This window comes from Geotrypetes seraphini, chromosome 2 (genome assembly GCF_902459505.1).
Source record: "Geotrypetes seraphini chromosome 2, aGeoSer1.1, whole genome shotgun sequence".
Taxonomy (NCBI): Eukaryota; Metazoa; Chordata; class Amphibia; order Gymnophiona; family Dermophiidae; genus Geotrypetes; species Geotrypetes seraphini.
The window spans coordinates 478,285,016-478,311,522 of NC_047085.1; the positions used below are offsets into that span (position 1 = coordinate 478,285,016).

At 46.1% G+C, this 26,507-nt stretch overlaps 1 protein-coding gene across 3 annotated transcripts in view; it reads right to left on the reverse strand.

The window, feature by feature from the left end:
- Positions 1-26,507, reverse strand: part of DLEC1 (DLEC1 cilia and flagella associated protein) — a 386,841-nt gene that overhangs the window by 67,680 nt on the left and 292,654 nt on the right. For all 3 annotated transcript variants that reach the window (XM_033931738.1, XM_033931737.1, XM_033931739.1), the window contains 2 exons: positions 18,773-18,996; positions 6,661-6,783 (listed from right to left, as the gene is read on the reverse strand). In XM_033931738.1, coding sequence (XP_033787629.1) covers positions 6,661-6,783; positions 18,773-18,996 — 347 coding nt within the window. The remainder of the gene's footprint in view (positions 1-6,660; positions 6,784-18,772; positions 18,997-26,507) is intronic.

Here is a 26,507-nt window from a genome sequence, read left to right on the forward strand (position 1 = left end):
GAGAATGGTGATGTCGTCTGCATAGCTATAGCTAATTTGTCTAGGCCTAGGGATGCAATGTAAAGGTTGAAGAGTGCAGGGGATAAAGGAGATCCTTGGGGTACGCCGAAGGGGTTGGACATGGTTCTGATTTTTCTTTGTTTGTCTTTAATATAAATCATGTTTTATTGGTGCACTATCAGTAAATACACAATACAGCATCACAGCACAACAAGGTCGAGATCACCAAACGTACAACCAAACAATTTTTTCCCCCCCAAAGAATCCCCCCAATCCCCCCCACTCCTAAGCCCAAACCCCCACCCCAACCCGAACCCTCATCATGAAACCCAACCCATAACCCAAAACCAGCAAGAAAAGAGTATGCTGAGCAAGCTGTGTTCTGATGCCGCTCAGCACATAGCAAACAAGACAACCAAATCCCGTCCACCCACCCACAGAATGGAGTCTCCTCCTACCCAACTAACTCCACATACATCCAACCAGTCATACCCTTCAGTCACACTCACCCAAACAACCCACCAACCATCCCGGGGAAACAGCTGAGAGCATAGGGTATCATCATCAAAATGAGTTTAAGACCAGACTTCTGGCCCTAGGGGAAAGCGAGGAAATATAGGGGTCCCAGGTCTGCAGGAAAACCTTTGTCCGCATGGCGCTGCTCCAAGAGCATCAGATTATGAAATCGATTCCTCCAAGCCCAGTAAGCAGGTGCGATGGCTTGCGTCCAAACGCTAAGAATGATCTTCTTTCCTATAACAGCACCTTTCCGGATCAGCAACCGATGTCCCCGAGCAGGCACTCGCAAAGATTTTCTTTATTTGTCTTTACTCTGTAAGTTTTGAATTGTAGGAATCCTTGAAACCATGTGTGTACTTTCCAAACCTTTAAGCCTGAATATTTTACTAATCAGTTCATACAATCACATTACACATCTTAAGCCATAGAAGAAAGAGGTCGATAGCAATAATTTCAGTGCAATGCCTTGTAATGCAAGGGTATGATTGCTTTATGAGGGCAAATTTCAAAGTTACTTATTTATTTATTTGTACTTGTTCAACCTTTTATTACTTGGGTAAATATGCCTGTCTGAAAATTACCCTCCCTCAATTCAGCTAACAGCACATGCAGGCTTCCAGATATATATTCAGCTGAATCTCCCAAGAGATTCAGGATACTTCTATATAGAGCCACCTAGATATAGGCAGCAAGGAATGTTTGTAATGCTAATATTCAAGTCATGTATGCATATACGCTGACAGGTGCACAAATGACTTTCCTGGCTGTGCACTACTCTGCAAATAATATGTGATGGTGTGCATTTTGCAGATGAGTGTTCACATGGGCAGAGTATGGAAGGGACACAAATTTATGTATGTATATTAAAAAATACTATAATGTACACAGATTCTTTAATTTGTTTAGTTTATTTGTCTTGATATAACACCTTTCAAATCATGAATCAAAGTGGTTAACCATCTTAAAAGCCACAATCAATTAGAAAAGAACTACAGCGGTCAGACTGGTAAACAATCAGGAGGAAATGGGTGTGGAGTGTTAAAGAAGAGAGAGAGCAGGAGAAATGAAGAGAAACTATGGGACCATCATCCCAACTGCACGGCTCATGAGGTGCCATTAAAAATGAATCTTTTTTTTTTTTTTTTTAATTTATAATTTTGAATACATTACAACAGGGGTGCCCACACTTTTTGGGCTTGCGAGCTACTTTTAAAATGACCAAGTCAAAATGATCTACCAACAATAAAATTTTAAAAAAACACAACGCACACTGTACGCATAGAAAATGTTAATTATCATTCCTATTCCAGGGTTTTTCAAAGAGGTCAAAGCAGATGACTCTATGCACTATCACCTCAGTAACAACCATACAAAAATAGACAAATATACCCCCCTCCCTTTTTACTAAACCACGATAGCAGTTTTTTAGAGCGCAGGGAGCTGCGCTGAATGCCCAGCGCTGCTCTCGACGCTCATAGGCTCCCTGCGCTAAAAAACTCTATTGCGGTTTAGTAAAAGGGGACCTTAGTGTAAAATATAGACAGCAGATATAAATTGAGACACATTTCGATCACTAAATTTAAAATAAAATCATTTTTCCTACCTTGTCTGGTGATTTCATGAGTCTCTGGTTGCACTTTCTTCTTCTGACTGTGCATCCAGTCTTTCTTCCCTTCTTTCAGCCTGTATGCTCCCTCTCCTCCACACCTCATTCCCTCCCCCAACTTTTCCTTCCTCTCTCCCTGCCCTTTCTTTCTCTCTGCCTCCCTTTCCTTTTTTTCTGTTTCTCTTCTTTCCTTCTGTCTCCCTGCCTGCCCTTTTTCTTTCTTTCTTTCTCCCTGCCCTCCCCCAAGACACTGCCACTGCCATCGGGGACCAGGACCCAAACCGCCACCAATAACAGGCCCGAAAGCCGACGCCAATAACACGCCCAAAAGCCGACGCCGCCCCAACCTCTCCCTGCTTCGGCCGACCAGCATCGCGAGGAACTGTTGGGGGAAATGCTGCCGGGTCCTGCCTTCGCGGAAACAGAAAGTAGGCAGGACCCGGCAGCAAGAAGAGGAAATGCTTCACTAACATGTCTCCCGCCTTAGCCCGTAGCGAACGCTTGCTTCAGGGCTCTCAGCATGTGCGTGCAGGCTTCCCTTCTCCCCCCCCTCCCCCTCCCCAGGCATAACTTCCGGTTTCGGAGGGAAGAGAAGAGAAGCCTGCACGCACACGTTAGAGCCCGGAGCATAAGTTCGCTAGGGGCTGAAATCTCCAAGCCGGTTTTTTTGGGTTTTTTTTTAATGTTCAGCAGCGGCAGATGACAGCTGGGCGGACCGCCCAGCTAAAAGGCCCTAGGGAGAACACTGGAGAGGAAGGCTGATCGGCCCGTAGATCAGGACGGCAACACGAGTGCGATCGACTCGAGTTGCCTTCCTGAGCTACTGGTCGATCGCGATCGACGCGTTGGGCACCCCTGCATTACAATATCCACTAATTCAAAGGAAAAAAGGAAAATCACATAAAACAATACATAATCAGATCATACATACAAAATTCCTTTTAAGCCCACATTAATGAGGAGTACATCTTACTATTTCTAATTAAATAAAGTTCAAGAAAATAAAGGAAAATAATTCTTGGTTCACACTAAAGAACCTTGAATCATTCCTTAAGATGGGATATTATATATATTAATTCTCCTCATATTTCTCAGCTAGGTGAAACAAATCTCATTTCTATTCTCTTGCAACTAAAAATTGTTGTAGTTGTATAGGATCCCAAAAGGCGTACTCAATATCTTGTAACTTAATCAAGCATTTACAAGGAAATTTCAGGTAAAAGGATGCCTCCAGTGCCAACACTCTATCCTTCAATTTCAAAAATTATTTCCTCCTCAACTGAGTGGTTCTAGATACATCCGGAAAAATCCTAACCAAATCCCCATAAAATTTAATTAACCTGTTTTTGAAGTAAAGTTTCATTATCAACATCTTGTCCATGTCGCTCATGCATGTTATTACCAGGGTGGACCGACTCTGAATCACATCCTGTGTATCTTCCAAAAATTCAGTCAAATTTACCTCTGGTGTGGTCAGATGGTCTACCTCCTGGGCAGATTCAACTTTTTTTGGAGGAATGTAATAATAATTATTTATTGGAAAATTCTCCGCATTGGTCATTCCCAGTACTTCTTTAAAAAACTTCCTTAATAGAATCTCAGGCGACAATAAATGAGTCACTGGAAAATTGACCAAGCGGAGGTTTTTCACTCTGTTCATGTTCTCTATAGATTCAATTTTAGAATGTATCACTGTAGAATCTTTAACAGCTGATACCGAGACAGCTTGTAAATTATTACATTGAGTTTCAATAGCATTTAGTCGTTTATCCAAACAACCTAGGTTGGAATCCACATTTTCTAATTTAGAAGAAACTAACTGAGAAAAATCTCCCATTTGTTTCATCGTTGTCCTGAGAAACCCTTCAACTCTAGATATTCCTAACCATAAGTCCTTTAAAGTAATATCCTGTGTTTCCTCTGTTCGTGGGTTTTCATCCACTTCTCCAGAAAAAAATCAATGGTTTAGGTATTTCAGCATATACTAATTTACTTGTATGGGTAGATGAAACCACTTGAGCATCGGGTATAGTAGGGTTTATATTCCCACTATCACCAGGTGAAGGGGAGGAATGCGGTTGAGGGAACTTATTGAAGCTCCTGACAAGGAGGAATCAACATTTGATGGTACCACAGGTGGATTATCAGAAAATAATGTTAAATGTCTGTCCATTGGACCAGATACCACTGGTGTAGAGCTTTTTGGTTTAATTTATCTTTTTCCCATATTCAAACAGTCATATGAAAAATTATAGAAAATTTTTTTTTTATATTACCAGCCGATTCCAGCTCCCAGACTCCTCGTGGCTCCAAGGGGCTCCCCGCCCCTTCGGCCACGCCCTGCGGCCGCGGCCGCAACCGCGGCTTATTTTTAAAGTGCAGGAGACGGACCCAATGACGTCAGGGGGTCTGTCTCTGTAGGTGCCTGCCGGCGAGTAGAGGAGAGTCAGAAACCACTGCTGCAGGAGCCATGTGCCCAAGGCCCCGATCCCAGGAGGGGCCTAAGGTTCCCGGGCCTATTCTGATTGGCCCAGGCGCCTTAGGCCCCACAAGTAGGCGGGGCTTTGGGACGGATGGGCCAATCCGGCCTCATTCCGTTGTTGGCTGCCTGCCGGACAGGCGGGTTTGGCTCCCGTCTGTCCGGCCAACTAAACAAAGGTACGGGGAAAGGGGGTGGGGGTGTCGCGAGTCGGCTGGGGGGGCGGTCAGAGGTTCTTGGGGGGGGGCGGTCGTTGGGTGAGGGGGGTTTGCGTCGAGGGCAGGAGGGCCTGGGATCCCTCCTGCCCATAATGTAGTGCGGGGTAGGGGGTCGCCTTGGCCAGGAGGGTTTGGGCTCCCTCCTGACCCGATGTTGTCAGGGGGGGCAGGATCAGCTGGGCCAGGAGGGTTTGGGCTCCCAACTGGCCCGAACAACTAGCGGGGAGGTCACCAGGGCCAGGAGGGCTTGGGCTCCCTCCTGGCCCATTGGCCCATTGAAGTAGCGGCATGGGGGGGTCACCAGGGCAAGGAGGGCTTGGGCTCCCTCCTGGCCCTATATTGTCAGGGAGTTGTCTGGGCAAGAGGGCTTGGGTTCCCTCTTGCCCTGATCATGTCGGGGGGTCGGGGGGGCAAGAGGGCTTGAGCTCCCTCTTGCCCCGATCGTGTCGGGGGTGCCGCGGTTGGCTGGGGCAAGAGGGCTTGAGCTCCCTCTTGTCCCGATGTTGTGTGTGTGGGGGGGGGGGAGGAGTGATGCATCGCGGCAGGAGAGATGTCTCATCTCCCCTACCGCGATGCCATCACTCCTCTACCCGAACTGCCACGGGTCGCGGCAGTTCGGGTAGAAGAGTGATGGCATCGCGGTAGGGGAGATGAGGCATCTCTCCTGCCACAATGGTTAGGTTGCCGGGCCGCTGAACTGATGGCGCCAGCGGCCATCAGCTCAGTGGCCCCTTTTTCGGCACTTAGACCTGGTTTTATTTCGTCTAAGTGAAAAAGGTCTAAGTGTATTGGTTATACCTGTTGTACGCCTAGGTGTAGGTCGGCCCATCTCCCGCCCACTGCCCGCCCTTTCCCCTCTTCTAAACACACCTCTTTTCTCTCTATGTGTTTAGAGACAGGGGAAAGGCCTAAGCTGTTTTTAGATACGTCTAAAAAACAGCTTTGGTTATGGGTACTTGGACGATCAGGCTTTTTGATCGTCAAAGTAGCCATTTAGGACACTTTTTAGACGTTTTTTTAAAAATTATTACCCCCATAGTTTATAAGGGGGGGGGGAGGATTCTCTTCCTTTGGTCATTTTGTTCCTTAGGTGGAATTATATATTGTAGGCATTTGTAAATAAGAAAGTTTTAAAGTTTATTTAAAATCTGTCAATATGGGTCTCTTCACGTAAATGCACGTAAATGAGTTCCAGAGAGTTGGTGCTCTAAGTGAAAATATTTTTTTCCTGATGGAGTCATAGAAAGTATGTTGTAGTGAAGGGATATTTAGAAGGATTCTTGGAGAGTGATAGGGGATGAGAAGTCTGTCAATGAAGGATAGAGTGTGTGCAGTTTTAGTTTTAAATGTAAATAGTAGAATTTTATGTGATTCTGGGTGTGATTGGTAGCCAGTGTGATTTTATCATTAGGGGCATAACATGGTCAAATTTTTTTAGCTTTGTATATTAATTTTACTGCAGTGTTTTGAATAATTTGTAGTCTTTGTTCTTTTTGAGTAATGCCTTGATATAGGGAGTTACAATAATCGAGTTGTGAGATTACCAGGGAGTGTAATAAGATGATAAGAGATGATGGCTCTAATAAGCTCCCAAGGCTTTGTCCCAGTTGAGTATTAAAAATATGAAATCACTGATTAATGAAAGTCTACTGTATATCTTGCCAAATGATATTCTATTTAAAAAATGAGATGGCAATATCTTGATTTTCATTCCTTTTATCAAAACATAAATACATCTTGTAAAAATTAAACTCAATTTTGTTGATGCCTATTCTTGAATATGTTGAATGTTATAAAAGCACATTTAATTTGTTTTAGCAAATTAAAAAACTACTTACGATCTGTCTAGGAGATAAATAGTAAGGATAGTCTGCGAGAACACCTTCATGAACTCGCAGAATTACTGTAATTAATTTATTTTCATTTATCATGTCTCCGATTTTTCCAAATTCATCTTCTTCCTGTTATTCCAAGTATTAAAAGAATAAAAAAAATTATAATTATTGTGACAAAGATGTCATCAAGTTTTCCAAACAAAACAAGGTACCGTATTTTTTGCTATATAAGACGCACCTGACCATAAGATGCACTCTAGATTTAGAGGAGGAAAACAAGAAAAAAAAACATTCTGCACCCTGTCCCCCCTCCTTGCCAGGCTCTGTACTCTGTCCCTCCTCTGGTGGTCTAGTGGTAGGCCTGGACAAGGCACAGAGCCTGGCAGGGAGGGGGGACAGGGTGCAGAATGTTTTTTTTCTTGTTTTGCTCCTCTAAATCCATTACCTTTTAAAATCCCCTTGTACCTTTTTAAACCCCCCCATGTCTTCTTGTTATTTACCTATACTCTAAGGTGAGGTGTTCTCCTGTTTGCCTGTCTGTTCAGTAATCATACATCTGCTTCTTTTCCGATCTACTGGCGACCTCCACATGCTGCAGGTGCAGGTCACCACGCACATGCCCAGTAGATCAGGTATCCCCTGAATTTGATGCTGCCGGCCCGTGCACGTCAGCAAGGGCATTAGCTGCATCAGCCCAGGCAGACAGCAAGAGCAACTGTGCTGAATGTTTTAATGAAGAGAATAGAAGGTGGACCCTAGGGTACGTAGGTGCTCACAGAGAGGCTCGTACATGAGCGCCATAGGAACTTCTCCCGTCCCCCAACTCTGGTTTCCCACTGGAGATCGCCTTCAACAAGTCTTGTCCTCTTTTGACGCAGCTTCCTGTTTCCGGCAAATGCGGGATGCTTGCGAGGGAGAGAAGTTGTGTCAGATGTGGTCGGGGGACCGAAGAAGGAAGACTGTGGGTTTTGGTGGTGGGCAAGCTCAGATACCGGTTTGATGGTAGGAAGAGGAGGAGGGGAGGGTATTTAAAAAGGTACCGGGGGGGGGGGTAAAAATTTGTATCTTCACTGCATAAGATGCACTGACATTTTCACCCACTTTTGGGTGGAAAAAAGTGCTCTTATGGAGCGAAAAATATGGTACATGGGAAAAAAATGACCACAAGTTAACAGCAAAGAGTATGTGAAGTTAGTCTTGTGCAAGGAACAGAAGACATTCTTGCAATTTAGCAGATATGAGCCATTAATCTTATTGTGAAAATGGAAGATTAGGTTCTTACCTTTGTTAATCTTTCTGTTAACCTTCTCAGGAGTCTGTTAAGTGTTCAATCCAAACCCGCGAACTGGATCTTGCATACGTGTGATACTCAAATCTTTCAGCACCTCCCACATTGCCAGTGGAGTATAGTGTCCCCTTCAGTTATGTCCCAAAGCAATTGATCACCACTAGAATAAAAGACAAAGTAGAAGGGGTACAGGGATCTTCCCTTCTGATATTATACAGTTCTTTTCTGCTCTGCAGCTTATAAAGGAACAATTAGTAATAAACAGCAAAAACATGCAAAACATATCTGCAACAATTACCAACCTGCTGTGTTCAACAAGCACTAACATCAAAGGAGCCAGAGGCTGAATAATGCACTTACATATACAGGACAATTTTATACATGGCCATCTGGCTGGCAGTAGAAGAATTTCAGGCCTGGAATTAAGAAATATCTAAGGCAGAAAGGCAGATGTAACCGAGGAAACAGAGGATGGGCTGTACAGACTCCTGAGATTAACAGAAAGAAGATTAATAAAGGTAAGAACATAATCTTCCATTCTGTCACATCTCCTCAGGAGTCTTTACGTTAGGTGACATATCAAAGCAGTGGCAACATCTAAGGTGGGACAAAAGAGCCTGCCCGCAACACCAAGGCCCCAAAAGTGATGTCCTCTCAAGCTGCCACATCCACTCTGTAAAACCTTGTAAAGGTATGAAGAGAAGATCAAGTAGCTGCCCTACAAATTTCAGCTGAAGGGACCGACTGAGACTTTGCCCATGAAGTTGCAACATTTATGGTTGAGTGCACCCTGATAGAAAGTGGCAGCTGCTTTCCACAGATGGTGTATGTTGACGAGATGGCCATGCAAATCCATCTGGCAATAGAGGCTTTGGATGCTGGCTTTCCATGCCTAGACTGTCTAGTAAGTACAAACAGATGGTCAGACATATAAAAATCATTGGTCCTTTCTAAGTAGTGAAGTAAGACACTTCACACATTCAGTTTCTGTAATATTCTATCCTGCTTATCCGACCCCGTAGGTTGAAAAGCAGGCAGAAGAACCTCTTGGTTGACATGGAAATTGGAAACAACTTTCAGAAGGAAGGAAGGAACAGCATGGAGGGTCACTCCCACCTTCGTGATCCTGAGAAAGGGTTCTCTACAAGAGAGAGTTTACAGTTCTGAAATATGTCTTGCTGAGATGATCGCCACTAGGAACACTGCCTTGACCATAAGGTCCAAAAGGGATGCATCTTTGAGTGACTTAAAAGGGGCTTTAGTAAGGCCCTTCAAAAATGTGTTAAGGTTCCACTTTGGAAAATAGTGACACAATAGAAGTCTTAAATAGAGCACACCTCTTAGAAATCTAGTTATGTCTGGATGAGGTGTAAGTGAAACTAAACCACTTTGTGCCCTGAAGCATAAAAGGCCTGCCACTTGTACCTTGAGGGAAGCCACTATCAGGTCTTTCTCCAGACTGGCCTTCAGAAAGGCAAGGACCATTGGAATGGGAGCTCGTAGAGGCTTCACTTGGTCTCTGTCAGATCACTGTTGAAAAGCTTTCCAAGACTTGGCATAGGCCACCATAGTAGAGAACTTATTAGCATGCAAGAGAGTATAAATGACTATGAATAGCCTCTTTGAACTAGGGCCTTGTGCTTAAGAGCAATCCCATAAGACCAAAGCGCTGGGGATTCTCCAAGGGAACTGGTCCCTGAGAAGACTGTCCTACTTAAGATGTATGAGGTCTGCATACCACGGATGGTGAGGCCAGTCCGGGGCTACTAAAATCACAAGACCTGGGTGAGCCATGATCCTGAATATGACTCAGCCCACCATGGGCCAAGGAGGGAAGACATAAAGGAGATCCCGGCTTGTCCAGGGTTGAATTAACACATCCAGTCCTAAGCTTCCTGGGTCTGCTCTTTGACTGAAGAAGCATGTTACTTTTGAGTTCCTGGCATAAGCCATCAAGTCCATTACTGGTCTGCCCTCCACCCTGCGATCCTGCACATCCTTTAGCTAGAAAGGGCTGTATGCTTAGTAATTTGAGTCATTGCTGAGTTCACCTTCGATTGATCAAACAGTTGCTGAAAATCTGGGGCCATGGGGAGGGAAGTGACGTCATCGTGGCTAATGGCAGCCTAGAGTGATAGCTCCATGGACCCCGGTGCTGTTTTTTGCTACCTTTGCGCGATTTTGAGTGCCTGCACATTTCACTTCCCTCTGCTTGTTTGTGGAGCTAGCCTGCAGGGTTTTGATGGCGACGCGGAAGAAACAAACTGACATTAAGACTTTTTCGTTGCCGCTCTCGAACGGGCCGGCTAAAGCTATTTCCAAAATGGCGCATGACTCGGCCGCGGTTGCGGTGGGCTCACTTTTTGATGCCGCGTTGCCGACCTTTCAACAGGAGATGCGTGGCTGGTTCCAGGAACTGAAGACTGAACTCTCAGCGGTTCGGGCTGATATCCATAGCGTCGTTGCTGACTTGAAGCGTGAGGTGGGTGAGATTGGGAATCACGTGGGAGAGGCGGAAGTTGCTGTGGAGGCTCATAGTGCTGAGTTGACCCAGCTGAAGGGCAGGATTGCAACGCTGGAGGAGCAAGCTGATGTAAGCACCCTAAAGCTGGAAGACTTGGAGAATCGTTCCAGGCGTAGCAACCTTCGCTTTCGGGGTGTGCCTGACACTGTCTCTGATTCTCGTTGCATGGAAGTGATTGATCATATTTGCATTCAAGCTCTAGAGGCTGCTGGCTTACCTGTGGAAGTGGGGAAACCTTTGCTTGATAGGGCCCATCGCATCCCTGGCCCTCGTGATGCCAACCGCCCCCTTGATGTGGTGGCTTGTTTTCATCGCTATATGGATAAGGAGCATGTGCTGAGGGCGGTGCGGCTTTCTGGAGGAGCTGTTAAATGGGAGGACGCGGACATTGATGTTTATCCTGATGTGGCTCCGGCAACTTTGGCCCGCCGTCGCACGTATCGAGACTGTACCCGAATATTGCAGGAGCACAATGTTCGGTATCGCTGGCTCTATCCTATTGGGCTGGCCTTTACTCATGCAGGCAAGAACTACTCAGCGATAACTGTGGCTGATGTTCAGTCTCGATTGGTGGAGGCGGGGATGATGTCGGCCTCGGAGATGGCTCCGCTTCCACAGAGGTCTCCTGCTACCAAATCTGTACGAGGGCTAGGCTGGCAGAGAGTGGCTAAGTCGGCTGCTGCTCGTCGTCCTTTGGAAGCAGCTTCATCTTCATCTCATTGAACTCTTGCATATGTGGGATTTGTTCCTGAGTTCTTGTGATGTGTATGTTTATTTTTGCAGTGTGATTTCTTCTGCGGGGGTTGTTTTATGGGTTTGTATTGGGGGTCCTCTTTGGAGCTGTTCTTCTACACTTCCTGTACCGTGGTTTCCAGGTGCTTTGGTAGCTGGACCATGTGGGGTGTTGATGGGGGGTTGGGGGGGTGTTGGGGTGGTGGGATGGGTTGTGGCCGAGTGCTATTGAGTGTGGATGTTTGGGAGTGTGTTTGTGTACTGTTTTCTTTAGGGGTGCGATTGAGTGGGTTGGATGATTTGGGTGTTCTGGAATGTGGTAAGGGTCTGGCGTTGCTGTGCTCTTCTTTTTACTGTATGAATGGATAAGCTTACTTTGTTGTCTTATAATGTTCATGGTTTGAATACTCCACAAAAACGACGCCTGTTGTTTAAGGAATTGAGTCGCCTGAATATTGCTGTTGGATTTATTCAGGAGACCCATTTTCAGTCCCATTATGAGAAATTGCTTGCCCATAAAAGTTATCTTCATGTTTTTCTTTCCTCTAATAAGATCCGGAAAAAAACTCAGGGGGTGGGTATTTTAATTCATAAACATATCCAGGTAGTATTGAGAGAGGTTGTGCGGGATGTTGAGGGACGCTACATTCTGGTCAAAGCTGAGTTGGATGGCCACTTATATAGCTTATTGAATATCTATGCACCTAATGTTGGTCAGGGGGCTTTCTTTACTTTGTTAGAACGTGTGCTGTTGGATCATGCTGAGGGTACTCTCCTCATGGGAGGGGACTTTAATCTTACCTGCTATCCTCAGATAATACCTGCTATCCTCAAGATAATTCTAATTCTTCCATCCGTTATGCTAGAGGTGATAGACGGGCTTTTTTGCGCTTTCTTCATCGGCAGGATTTGATAGATGTGTGGCGCTATTTACACCCAGGTGATCGGGATTATACTTTCTATTCGTCAAAGCATGATTCGTATACCAGGATTGATATGTGGATGCTGCCTAGTGTTGTTCTTCCGCGTGTCTTAGACTCCCGTATCGAACCCCGTGTGTGGTCTGATCATGCTCCCCTGACCTTGGAGTTACAGGTTGGCTTGGATAGGAGTGGTCGTCGACTGTGGCGTTTGAATGATTTTTTGTTGAAAGATCTCACTACTTTATCTCTGTTGGAGACTGATGTTAAAGAGTTTTTTTGTTTTTAATGATATGGCCGGCATTAGTGTAGCTGTGCTATGGGAAAGTTTTAAAGCCACTCTTCGTGGTTGTTGTATCTCGAGAGGGTCGTATCGCAATCACTGTCGGGTTGCTCGCAGGTTGGAGTTATTAACCCGTCTCTGGCGATTGGAAAATGCTCATAAAAGAGCCCCGTCGGTGGCTGGTGGTGTGACACTGGCGGCGTGTCGAAGGGATTTACAGGAGCTTGATTTAGAGGGAATGGCTTGGGCCCTACAACGGCGGAAATAACGGTTTTTTGAATGGGGTGGTAGGGCAGGCCGCTTGCTAGCTACACAGCTTAGGCAAACGCAGGCGCAGCATTCCATCACACAGATTCGTAATGCGTCGGGACAGCTTTGCGCAGATGATGCGGCTATTCATCAGGCGTTTTTGTCTTTTTATCAGCTATTGTACTCTCCAGAGTCTGAAGCTACGGAGGGGGAGATTGATACTTTTCTTTCTGGTGTAACTCTGCCTCGTTTGGTGGAGGTTGATGCGGACTGGCTTTCTTCCCCTATTCAGCCCGCTGAGGTGGTGGCAGCTATACGTCATTTAGCCACTTCTAAGGCTCCGGGTGTTGATGGTTTCTTGCCTTTATTTTATAAGAAAATGGAGACCTATATAGTTGACCCTCTTACGCGGTTGTTTAATTCTTTTTTGGAAGAGGAGTGTTTGCCATACTCGTTCCGGCAGGCAGCGGTCTCTCTTCTTCTTAAACCTGGTAGGGATCCCCTCCTTTGTGGGTCTTACCGTCCTATTTTGTTGTTAGGAGTTGATTATAAGCTGTTTACCCGTATTTTGGCAGTCCGTTTGCAACGTTTTTTGTCTTCCCTAGTTCATGGTGATCAATGTGGCTTTATTTCAGGGAGGCAACCTGGTGACAACATTAGAAAAGTGTTAGATCTTATTGGAGTGGCCCATCAGTATTCTGTTCCAGCTATTTTATTATCAGTAGATGCTGAAAAAGCCTTTGATAGAGTTTATTGGCCATTTATGCTAGCGGTTTTGAAGCGGATGGGCATTTCGGGGGCTTTTTTACATTGGGTGACTTTATTGTATACTGACCCGGAGGCTTGCTTAAGGGTTAATGGGAGATATACCGCCTCTTTTTCGATTCGTCGAGGTACCAGACAGGGCTGCCCCTTGTCACCACTGATTTTTGCGTTGGTTTTGGAACCTTTAGCAGCCGTTATTCGCGCACATGCGGATATTCAGGGGATTGTGGTGGGTGGTGAAGAACATAAGATCTCATTGTATGCTGATGACATTTTGTTTACATTGACTCGCCCGCTTCAGTCTTTGACCGTGGTGCTTCGTGTTTTGAACCTATTCGGAGCGGTGGCCGGCTTTAAAGTTAACATTGACAAATCTGAATTGCTTAATGTTTCGCTTCCGGACTCATTGGTAGCTGACTTACGTGCCACTTTTTCGTTCCGATGGGCGGCTAAGTCTATTAGGTACCTTGGTGTTCGTATATCTCGAAAGCTCTCTGATCTTTTCGAAGTGAATTACCCTCCGTTGTTGCGGACTGTTTTTGCGGATCTGGATCGCTGGGAAGGTTTACGGTTATCTTGGATGGGTAGGATTAGTGCTTTGCGTATGAATGTGTTGCCTCGTTTTTTATATTTGTTTTCCTGCCTGCCTCTCTCAATTCCTAAACAGTTCTTACTTATATTTGGACACATAAACCGCCTAGGGTGCGGAGGGAACGTATGTATTGGGACAGGTTACATGGGGGAATGATTTTATCACATATTATTATGCGGCCCAACTGCAGGTGTTATTCCATTGGGCTTATCCCTCTCAACGCTGGGTATCTTTAGAACAGGCCCTGCAGCCGACTTATCCATTAGCAGCCCTGCCTTGGCTACCTTTTGAGATCCTTCGGGATTTGCAGAACGGGGCTTCCTATGGGATGGTGTGTACTCTGCAGGCTTGGTGCCAGGTCCGACGGACTTGGTTTCCGCGTCAGCGTTATTTTTATGCCACTCCCATTAGATTTGCCCCTGGTTTTTTGCCTGCTAGAGATACTGGGATTTTTCAACGCTGGGAATTGGAGGGTCTCCGGGTGCTGGGTCAATTAGTATTGGGTGGAGACTTGATCCCCTTTGCTGCATTACAGTCTTTATATGACCTACCAGCGACGGATTTTTTCGCTTATGCTCAGCTTCGGGACTTTCTGAAAAAGAGGGTGATTCCTGAATGGGAAGGGGCGGATTCTGCCTTTCTTCAAGTCTTTAGGATGGGATCTGGAGTGGGCCTTATTTCCCGTTTGTATAAGGCTCTTTTATACACCAGGCCTCAGGCTCGCACATATGAACATCGGTGGGAAACCTTGTTGGGTAAGACCTTTGATTTTCAGCAATGGGACCGCCTTTATGGTACTTTACTCAGGGTTTCTTTAGCATCCCCCTTAGTTGAGCAGGGTTATAAGATGTTATTTCAGTGGTACCTTACGCCAGAAAAGTTGTACCGTTTCTATCATTGTGGAGATGGGCGCTGCTGGCGTAACTGTGGAGGTCTAGGCACTTTTGGGCATGTCTGGTGGGATTGTATTAAGATTGTACCTTTTTGGAGGATGGTTCAACAACTGGTGATTGATGTATTACACATACCCATATTATTGCGCATGGAAGTGTTTTTACTTAATTATCCTTTGGGGAGCCTGGATAGCGATCAGACCCACTTTGTGGCCCTGGTTGCTACGGCGGCTAGACTCTGCGTGGCCACTTATTTGGAAACGTACTTATTTGCCTACTCGTTCTGATCTTTTGCATAAGGTAGATCAAATTTATTTGATGTCCAAGTTGACTGCTTTGAACAATGACACCTGTGGTGCGTTTCATCGTATTTGGTCTAGGTATGGCTACTGGAGGGGTCTTTTTTGAATATTGCATATGTTTTGTTTTTTACCTGATTTTTTATTCCTCTTTTGTTTTTGAATTATGCTATGTCACTCGGTTGGGGGGGGGGGTGTTTTTTATGGGAGATTGTTGATTTGCTGTTGGCATTTTGCCTGTGTATTGTTTTTCATTTTGTTGAATAAAATAAAGTTTAAAACTGAAAAAAAAAAAAATCTGGGGCCATGGGATAAAGCCTGGACATAGCTTTTGCCATTTTAAAGAGCCTTCAGGGGGTCTCCCACTGCTTTGTGACCAGAACAGTGATGTCCTGGTACGCTAAAAAAAAGGAGGTCCGAGTTTTGGAGCAGCTCATGACTGTACACTGAGAAGTGAAAGACTATACTTCTAGTTTCAATTTCATGACCACATACATAATAAAATGGTGAACCAAAAGCAACGTAAACAGATGGCTTATGTTGGGGTCATCACCCTGATCGAGGGCCACAGAAGCATCCTGCTTGATGGAACCATAAATGGAACTGGAGTCATCCAGGACTGAGCCAGTGCCCTGAGCTAAAAGAAGCATGGAATCTGACCTCAAACTGAACTAGTCAGGGTCTGAGAGGTCGCTGGCACTGGGAACCAATTACTTACTTCTATGAGTGAAGACGCTCCATAAAAACACTGCAGTGTGTACTCTGCGCAACACAGCCCGAGTCCGTTAAAAATGCTCTCCTCAAGAGATGGACAAATTCTGGAGAGAGCCCCTGTACAGGGCAATAGCTGCTCCTGATGAACCTCTGGCGTGGCTTTCATGGGTACCACAGACTCCAGGCACCTAAGTTTTGCGCTGTTGCTAGTTTTAGGTGCCAGGTGGGATTTTCTCCCCATCTCCCGGAACCAGGATGGTTCCCTAGTCCTGGAAGGCACAGAGGGGGGTAAGCCCGAAGTGCCCGCCCCTTCCTCACATGCGCCACTTTACTTGGCAATCAAGCACAACTGACACATGAATTCATGTTGGCACATGTTGAGGAGTCCATCCCTGTCGAGTTTTGCAAAAATCGAGGGGTTTTAAGGCACATAGAAGCTTTAGAAAAAAAGATTGTTTAAAATCCAAAATGGCTGCTGCCATAAAACTAGCAGCATAAATGGCAAATGGAGACAATTAAGAAACAAAAAAATTGAAAATAGGGGTTTTAGAGGTGGGAAACCTGAACTCTACCCTTAGAAACCTTCAGAAAAGGCTTTTTCAGACCACCACCACCCACGTTGTACTTACAATTCTGTGAAGTGTCTACTTGTCAGCTTTTCCCTGCAGCTGAAGTGAATGGAAAGGACTTTCTGCCTCAGAAACTTCTTCAAATGACTCCAAACCTTGAAATCTTTGGGCTACTAGTCAGATGGACCCCCAACTGAGATTTCACCCCCACGGAACCCAGATGCATGATGGGGGCGGTAAGTATGCAGCTGGTACCCTGATACCCCAAGGGTTCTTACTCAGGGCTCCTTCAGCCTGTACTTAAGCCTCTGAAAAATTCAGAAAGCAAGCTGGCTCCCAGGGGAAAGGACCCCAAGCTCTGAAGTGGCACACAGCAGGCTGGTTCTACAGGTCCACCGAAGGTTTGATCTGTGAAGCTGCAGTCTGGCCCCGCAGAGCTTGCATCCTTTCCCAAGCAGAGAACTCCTAGGTAAGAGGTCTCAGGGCACCACAGCCACCCAAAAAACCCTCAAAACTTTCGATGAAAAAATTAAAAATTAAGCAGATCAGATCAGAAACACCTCTACACAGTTTGCTTGTAGAAGGAAAAACTGAAGGAGGCACTATACTCCACTGGCAATGTGGGAGGTGTTGAAAGCTGAAATAAAATTTTAAATCCCCCAAACCTAGAACATCATTAAACCAAGACCAGATAATGAAATGTGTAAGTGGTTTAAAAAAAATATGCTGGACTGATATAAAGATCCAATTTAGCCATATAAGTCAATATACAGTCATATTATCTCAATAGATCTTGAGCAAGGGCCAGAGCGTTCTGGGAGGTTCATAGCCTCAACTTATCCATATAATGGTGATATGCAGCCAATATACATCCTGCAAAAGTAAATTATCTATATATTTTAATTGCCTATTTTTAGCAACATCAACAAGATATATGGATATTGTGCTTCATCATGTTCAGTATTTGGGTTTTTTTTTTTTTTTTGCTTCAAACTCCCTAAAATAATGTATAAGAAAATAGGCACTAGTTTATCACTTTATTACAATCAAATAGTCTTTAAGCCTGTTACATTAACGGGTGCTAGAATATATGTTTGTCTGTCTTTCTTTCTTTCTGTCTCTCTCTGCCGCTGTCTTTCTTTCTTTCTGTCTCTCTCCCTGCCCCTGGCTTTCTGTCTCCCTCCCTCCCACTATCTGTCTTTCTTTCTCTCCCCACTTCTTAACAACGTCTGCTCCCCCTGTCGCTCAGACTTCCATTCAACGGCTGTCCCTCCTCTCCCCACACTTCCATTGTGTCTGTCTCCCTCTCTCACCCCTTTTATCTACTGTTCACCCACTGTTTTGCCCCTTCCATTCACTGCCCTCTCTTCTCTTTCCATCCAGTGTCCGCCCTCTCTCTCTCTCTCTGTTCCATGTGGCATCTCCTCCTTCCTTTCCCCCTTCCTTTTTCCCTTGGTCTGGCATACCTTCCTCCTTCCCTGCCTGCCCTGCCATGTCTTCTTCCCTCCAAGCCATTCTCTCCTCCTCTGCTCCCTTTCCTCCTTGAACTTCATCGGGCAGCAGCAGCATTCACAATTCATTGCTGTTGCTGGCTTCAGGTCTTCCTTTCTGGCAGGTCCTGTCTTCATGAAAACAGGAAGTAGGCAGGATCCGCCAGAGAGGAAGGCCTGAAGCCGGCAACAGCAGCGAATTTTAAATGCTGCTGCTGCCCGAAGAAGCCAGGCCTTAACAACAAAGCTCCCTCCAGCGTTGGCAGCCGCAAGAGCGAGGTAGGGATACCGCTGGACCACCAGGTTTAAAAAAAAACCCCCAAAACTTACTAACGATGGCGGTGGTGCTGGGGGTGTCTTGAAAAGCCATCGACCGTGAAGTATGCCGCCTGCATACTTCACGGCCGACGGCTTTTCAGGACTTTAAAAACTTACGAACGATGGCGGCAGTGCTGGGGAGGGTTTGAAAAGGTGCCGCGGCTCCTCTGTCCTCACAACAGCAGTTTAATCTGGAGAGGGGGTTTTGAACAGGATTTATGGAGGCACACGATCGGGAAAGTGAGCCAGAGCCGGCATGACCGCGGTCTGCAAGAGAGGGAGTGTTAGCCACGGACCTACGGATCACGGATCACAGATTACGCAGGTATGAGTGCGCATGCACGGCTAGCATTTTATTATTATAGATACTACAGTATATCTCTTAATCATCTGCTAAAAGACATATCTGCATGTGGATAAGCTACTGAATATCCCTGAGAACAAGTAGCCATATGATATTAAGCTAGGAATGGACTTACTTCATCAGTTGGGTGTGAAAGGGAAGAGCGACTTTCTGTACTACTAGGGATTCTATCCCAGCTTATATCAGAGTCTTCGCTTTCAGATGAATAACTGCTGCATTTAATAATCTCATTTCCATCTATATCTTTAAGAGGAAAAGGATCTCCATAAAACACCAGGAGGTCTAGCAACTTAGTATCATCTTCGTCTTGATTGTACATCTCCCAATCTATGCGAATATCTGTGTTTAAGAAGATAATGAATTAAGTTGATTAGGGCAATGTTTATGCAAAAGTCTCACATTTCATTCAACATATTATGAGGATAATTTTATAACACAGTTCCTATGCTAGGAAGATACTTATGCACTTTCTTTTTTTAAATAAAGGCAATGTATGCACCTATATGCCTTTTTAAAATAACCCATCAGAAAACTGATAGCCGTCACTTCTACTCCAAGGTAAAAAAGAAACTGTGTTAAGTATTTGCTGGTAAGAATTGGTACTTAAAGAGTTGATGTCCAAGATGAGGCTTTATTAGAACAAATAAACAATCCACATAAAAATGTCTAGGGCCTGAACCACTGGAAACATATGGGAAACATACCTCTCAAATGTTTCCAGTGGTTCAGGCCCTAAACATTTTTATGTGGATTATTTATTTGTTCTAATAAAGCCTCATCTTGGACATCAGCTCTCCACAAGTGTTTTGTCCCTGCAAAGGGACCTGGACAAGCTGGAAGACAGGGCAAACAAATGGCAAATGCGCTTTAACGTGGAAAAATGCAAGGTCATGCATATAGGGAAAAAGAACCCGTTGTTCAACTACAAATTGGGGGGGGGCATTGTTGGGAGACAGCAGACTTGAGAGAGACTTGGGTGTGCTGGTGGATGCATCACTGAAGCCATCTGCACAGTGCGCAGCAGCCTCGAAAAAAGCCAACAGGATGCTGGGCATCATAAAGAGGGGCATAACAACCAGGACGCGGGAAGTCATCATGCCATTGTATCGAGCGATGGTGCGTCCACATCTGGAATACTGTGTTCAGTATTGGTCGCCGCACCTCAAGAAGGACATGGCAGTACTTGAGAGAGTCCAAAGGAGAGCAACGAAACTGGTAAGAGGGCTGGAACACTGCCCATACGCTGAGAGGTTGGATAGGCTGGGGCTCTTCTCTCTGGAAAAAAGGAGGCTCAGGGGAGATATGATAGAGACCTTCAAGATCATGAGGGGCATAGAGAGGGTGGATAGGGACAGATTCTTCAGACTGAAGGGGATAACAAGTACGAGGGGGCATTCGGAGAAACTGAAGGGAGATAGGTTCAAAACAAATGCAAGGAAGTTTTTTTTCACCCAAAGGGTCGTGGACACTTGGAATGCGCTACCGGAGGAAGTGATCAGGCAGAGTACGGTACAGGGATTCAAACAGGGATTGGACGGATTCCTGAGGGATAAAGGGATCGTGGGATACTGAGGGAGGTGCTGGGATGTAACACAAGTATAGAAAGCTAACCAGGTAATAAGTATAGAAACCCAACCAGGTCGTGCATGTGCAAGACCGGAGGGTTAGGACTTCGATGGGAAGATAGGACTTCAATGAGAAACCAAGGTGGCAAGGGAGCCCCTTCTGGTGATTCAGACAGGTCGTGACCTGTTTGGGCCGCCGCGGGAGCGGACTGCTGGGCAGGATGGACCTATGGTCTGACCCGGCGGAGGCACTGCTTATGTTCTTATGTTATGTTTTTTGGTTGCGTTCCTTTTGTGGAAGGACCAGGGTCAACTTTCTTGTTGCTTCAAGAATTGGTACTTAAGCATATATTTTATAACAAGACTTGACAAATCCTGGGCACCAGATCACCTAGGAATTGTACCCTGGCACATTGGACTGTGTGCCCTTCTGCATTGCACTGCTGCCAAACCAGGTCTTCCTTTGAACATCTGGTCCTAGCTCAAGTTTGAGTTTTGTGATGCAGAAAATTCAACAATCTTATGGTCTCTTGAGATTTGAGATGAAACCACTGTCTCTGGAGTTCCTGTACCATGTGGCTCAAACTTGAACTGAGATGTGTAGTGCAAAGGAAGACATCCTCTCTTGGTTCTTTCTCCTTATTTGAGACACGCACATGTAAAAATTACCTTCATGGACAATGTTCTCCTCCTTTTATGTGATCTGTGTGTAAGTGTTCCCAGGGGCATAGTTTAGATAAAGTGAGTTGGAATTATGATGTATGTCTGAATTTAAAAGCAACAACAAAAAAAAACCATTGCCAGATATAAAATAGAACCTAACAAAAACTGAAAGAAATATATATATATATATATATATATATATATATATATATATATATATATATATATATATATGAAGATTTCTAAAGATGGACTAAGTCACGATTGCAAGAAAGGTGTGAAGCCATTTCTGCCCCTGGATTTTGCCCCTGGGATTTTGGTGTTAGCACTGAACTTGTTTTTTCATACGTGGGGTTAGCAACATGGATTGTTTATATGCAGACTTATTGAGTAGAACCACCCTAGACATTAGAACTGCACATAATTTTACAGATTTCTTATGACTTAAGACACCAGAGAGATTGTTATATGAAAAAGATTAAAATCAAAAGAGATATTATGAAGTACAGAATGGGCTCATTCAGGTACTGAAATCACAGGTACCACATTTGAGATATCGTCTCAGGATAAACTGCCTTTGGTTATCTGGTGCAGTTCCCCTGTACTGAATTTTCTTAATGTAAATATTATATTCTGGTGTTTCTTGTATAATTATTAAAACTTCAAATTGGGGTCACGTGATGAAGCCTAGATGAGCGGAGGCTTCTAGCCTGAGCTCCGTCCCTTCCAAGCTTAACTGTTCTAATTCCGCAGTGCTTACCCCTTTTTTTCGGTTCTGTTTTTGGCTCCACGGCAAGCTTAGTGATCGCTGTGCAGGGTGGTGGGATCGAATTGTCCTCGGCACGGTGTCGGGAACTGTGCCATGCCCTCAAAGTCTTTGCGGCCAACTACACTGAGACAAACCACGCTCTCTCCTAAAATGGCGGCAGCCGGCGTCTCTCCTACCACTACTGTCACACTGCAGGAGGAGGCCATCAAAGAACTCGCTAGGCATCTCTCGGCATTAATTGATGATAAATTTGCCAGATTTCAGGCGGCAGTCGATGAGATGAAAGACTGCGTTGAAAGGCAGGGTGCCCAAATCACTCACCTGGAACAACGGGTTTCTGCCCGGGGGGACGCCGCTGGACTGACTGAGACCTGGGTGCGGGAGCTGGAAGCCACCTGTATGCTCTTGCACTCTCGCCTGGAGGATCAGGAGAACCGAGGGCGCAGAAACAACTTGCGGTTGGTCGGTCTTCAGAGTGGGTTAAGGATTCGGCACTGCGAGACATTATGGAGCGCTGGCTGCCTGACCACGTGGGTTTGCACCTTGATACTGGAGGCAGCGTGGTGGAACGGGTACATCGCATAGGCGCGCCCAAGACCGGTGACTGTCCGATATCTGAATGCAGCAGTGAAGGACCGAATCTTGGCGCAGTTCCATACGGCTGGAAGCTTGGACTATGAGGGCGCAAAACTCTTGCTCTTCAATGATTATTCCGCTGATGTCGCGGGGAGACGCAAGGCGCTGGCCCCATATTGCACAGAACTGAGGAACAGGGGCCTGCAATTCACTGTTTTGTTTCCCGCTCGGGTCCAGATTCATACCGCCATGGGGGCCCGACTGTGGGAGACTAAGGAAGACCTACAAGCCTTCCTGGCGGAGCGCCAAGAGGAGGCTGCACCCTGAGCGGCTTGGTGATGGTACATCTTGTATCAGTTGAGGGGCTTCTTGTGGGTTCTTGACTACTCTCTTGTGAGCGGGGGACTGGGAATAGAATCCTTCTGACTTTTTGACTGACCCTGCGGGACTTCATCGGTCTGTAACTCTGGGGACCATGGCCGGCTCTGTGCCTTTTCTATCCTGGTTGTGTGTCCCAATTTGGGTATCAGCTTGGCCACAACTGTTTTGTGCTGTCTTGCACGCTGTCTTGACCAGCCCTACACTGGATTGGGGGCCATCATAATAATACTACTATCGCTTCCATACCATGCTTATTTGCAGAGTCCTTGTTAAGGGCCCACTTACCCCATCTGCTATGATGGTGCCTTGTTTTTTGGGCTGGTTTGTATATTTGCCTACTTGAGTCTCAAGTCATTTTGACTTGCAGTTTCTGTTTTGCACTGTTTATATTCTCTATGTTATACTGGTTGGGTTGGGGGGAGGGCCCAAATTAATCCTTTGGTCTTGGGGGGTATTGGGTTATGGGATGGTATGCTGCTTCTCCTTTCGTTCAGGGGTGAGCAGTTTCCCTTGTGGTAGGGGGGTGGAGGGAGGGTAGAGCTTCGGGTGGGTTGCAGAGGGGGTTCTGAGTGTGTGTGGGGTTGTCTGTGACTTGGATTTGGGCTGTGTGTGTGAGTGGTGGTTGGGGGGAGGGAGCGGGTGGGTGGGGTTGGGGGCTGGGGATTTTCCTCCTATGGTTTTCTTTGCTGGGCAGGGCAGGGATCTGGTGGGTCCTGGATGGAGTGTCTTTTGGGGTCTTCTGGTTATCTCTGTCCCTTTTTCTTGACTGTTTGGGAGTCGGGGGGGGGGTTGATGGGAGCAGTTGGGGGGGCATAGGATGGTGTAGCTGGGGTGTAAGGACTGTGTCTGTGTGGTGGGTGCTATCTGTGATGGGGGATTGGTGGCCGGGGTGGTTTTCGTGGGGGGTGAGGGGGGTTGGAGGGTGGGTTTCTCTTAGCGACTGGGAGTCTTCTTCTCTTTCCTTTCCCTGGGGGCTCGGCTGTGAGGTCTCCAGGGCTGCCCTTATGCTATCTACCTTTCTGTTTCATCTTTGTAGTTCTCATGGCTATGGCTGACTTGACTTATATCACCCTTAATGTGGATGGTCTTCATTCTCCCATCAAACGTAAGAAGGTGTTGTCCTTTCTGAAGAGAGAGAAGGTATCGGTAGCCTTTCTACAAGAGACGCACCTTACTTCTAGTGAACACTCCAAACTAGTGAGGGATTTGGTGGGGGAGCTGTTTATTCTTCCTATAATTCCAGGCAGAGAGGTGTTGCTATTCTCATTAACAAAACAGTGGTGGCGGTTCAACATAAGACTATTGTAAACCCTCAGGAACATTTCGTCCTCTGGGCTGGCACTCTTCAGGATCAACCGGTGGTATTGTGCAATATCTATGGCCCTAATGTATATGCTCACTCTTTCTTTTCTACTGTGTTGGCAAATCTGTTGGCCTTGCCCAATTATGAACCCATCCTGGCAGGGGATTTTAACATTACCAGTGACCCTTCGATAGACTGTAAACCTCCCAGGGTGGTGAGGGGAGATAACGAGTGGATTGGCGTGAATTTTCTGATGAGCGAGTTGGGCCTGATTGATGTGTGGAGGGCTTATCATCCAGGGGAAGTAGATTTTACATTCTATTCTGGGGTGCATCATTCTCATTCTAGATTGGATTATATTCTGCTGCCATCTCAGTCCATTGGTAGGGTGGTGCCCACATCCTTGATGTTCCCTTTAGTGATCACGCTGCTGTATCCCTCACTATGCACTGGCGAAGGCCTGACCCTGATCGCATTTGGCATCATAAACCCACACTCTATTTGGATAAAACTTTTCATGCATATCTCTCGACGGAATGGGATTTTTATTATCAAACCAATGCGGGCGGGGAGGCCACCAAGGCCTTTCTACAGGGGTGGATCATTGCTACACAGTGAAGCAGCACAGACAGCGCGATGCGGCCTTGGTGTCTCTCACTCGGCAATTGCGCCTGTGTAAGATTGCTATGCATGCGCAACCCTTGGAGTCTATTCGCATGGAGCACTTGAGCCTGCGTAAACAAATAGATGCTCTTTTTACCGAGCGGGCTATGTCTCTTATTGACGTATACAAATTTCGGATGTATCAAATGGGTAATAAGGCGGGTAAATTATTGGCTAATTTGGTGAGGCCCTTTCGGAAGGCCACTCGCATCTCTCATATCCGGGCGAGTGACCTTACTGTTCATACGGAGGAGACAGAGATCCGGGACCAATTTGTTCGCTTTTACCAGGAGCTTTATGGGCCGGGCCCTTATGATCTGGCAGCACGAGATTCTTTCTTTCAGGATCTTGCCCTACCTCAGGTGTCGGACCAACAACTACGTATGTTAAATGCACCCATCTCGTGTGATGAAATTCATGCCGCAGGGGGGAAGTTGAAGTTAGCGAAGGCCCCTGGACCGGATGGGATGGGGCCTGAGTTTTATAAAATTCTGAAAGATCAGATAGGCCCAGCCTTGGTGGCTATGTATGCAGATCTTCAGCATACAGGAAGTGTTCTCCCTGCTCAGGGTCCCGCTCATGTGGTGGTCCTACCGAAGCCGGGGAAGGACACGGAGTTGGTGGGCTCCTACCGTCCTATCTCTTTATTGAACCAAGATATAAAGCTTCTTACTGCGATTCTGGCAGATAGGCTGGCCCAGGTGATTCCCTCCCTGATCCATGCTGACCAGGTTGGTTTAGTCTCAGGTCATTTTGCTTCTTCTAATATCATATGGGTGTTGGTGGCCCTCAGGGAGGGTAGGGGCCGAGAGGGTGACGATCTTCTGGCTAGCCTGGATGCAGAAAAGGCCTTTGATAAGGTGAACTGGCCTTATCTTTTCTGGGTGGTGCAACAAATTGGTATTTCAGGGCCTTTCCATCAGTGGATAACTTTTCTTTATACGTCCCCCACGGCCCAGCTCCTCATTAATAAGTGTTGAACAACCTCTTTTCCCCTCTATTAGGGGTTGTCCCTTATCCTCTCTGTTATTTATTTTGTCCTTGGAGCCTCTAGCTCACAAAATCCGGACCTGTCCGGACATTTCTGGCATTCGGGTTGGTACTGAGGACTGTAAAATTACTCTCTTTGCGGATGATATGTTGTTGTGAGCAGGGCTCAAGAATCGATTCCACGCTTATCTGCCGCTATTGAGATGTTTGGTGCATTCTCGGATCTCTGTATCAATTTCAGCAAATCGGAGGCTTTGCCTGTCTCGTCCCCGTGTGCCTCTTATGCCTGATTTCCCATTCCGTTGGGCTAGTGGGGAACTTAAATACTTGGGCATTTTCTTTAGTGTGGATTGGCCCACTGTTTACCGCTGTAACATTTCGGATCGGCTGAAAACTTTGCAGGTTTCCTGTGATCGCTGGGGAGATTTGCCTCTCTCTTTGTCGGGTACAATTGCTCTTGTGAAGATGGTTTTGCTCCCTAAGCTCCTCTATCCTCTCCAGATGCTCCCTCTATGGCTTAAGTCTGCGGATGAACGCTCTTATCAGTCTTTTATCGGATCTTTCATTTGGCATCGTAGGAGAGCACGAATAAACTGGCGCATGCTTACCCAGAGCCGTGATAGGGGGGTTGGCTTTGCCGGTCCTTCGTTTGTATAATGTTGCCGCCCTGCTCCTCTGAGTTCATGAGCTCTTTACTGCGGAAACTCATTTTGCTCCAAGGAGCTTGTTTGACTTTTGGACAGCGTTCGCCTGCTTGATTTGCCCCTTGTGGAGCCATCCTCGTACAGGTTTTGCCTCAGTCTGGCTATCTCCTTTACGCAGGGCACTGCAGTGGTGGCGACATCAGATTGGCGGGGGTCGGGGTAACTGGGCTTTTCAGATGATCGGTCATAGCCCCGACTTCCTCCCCGGAGTGGGTCCATCAGGGTTGCGTTGTGTT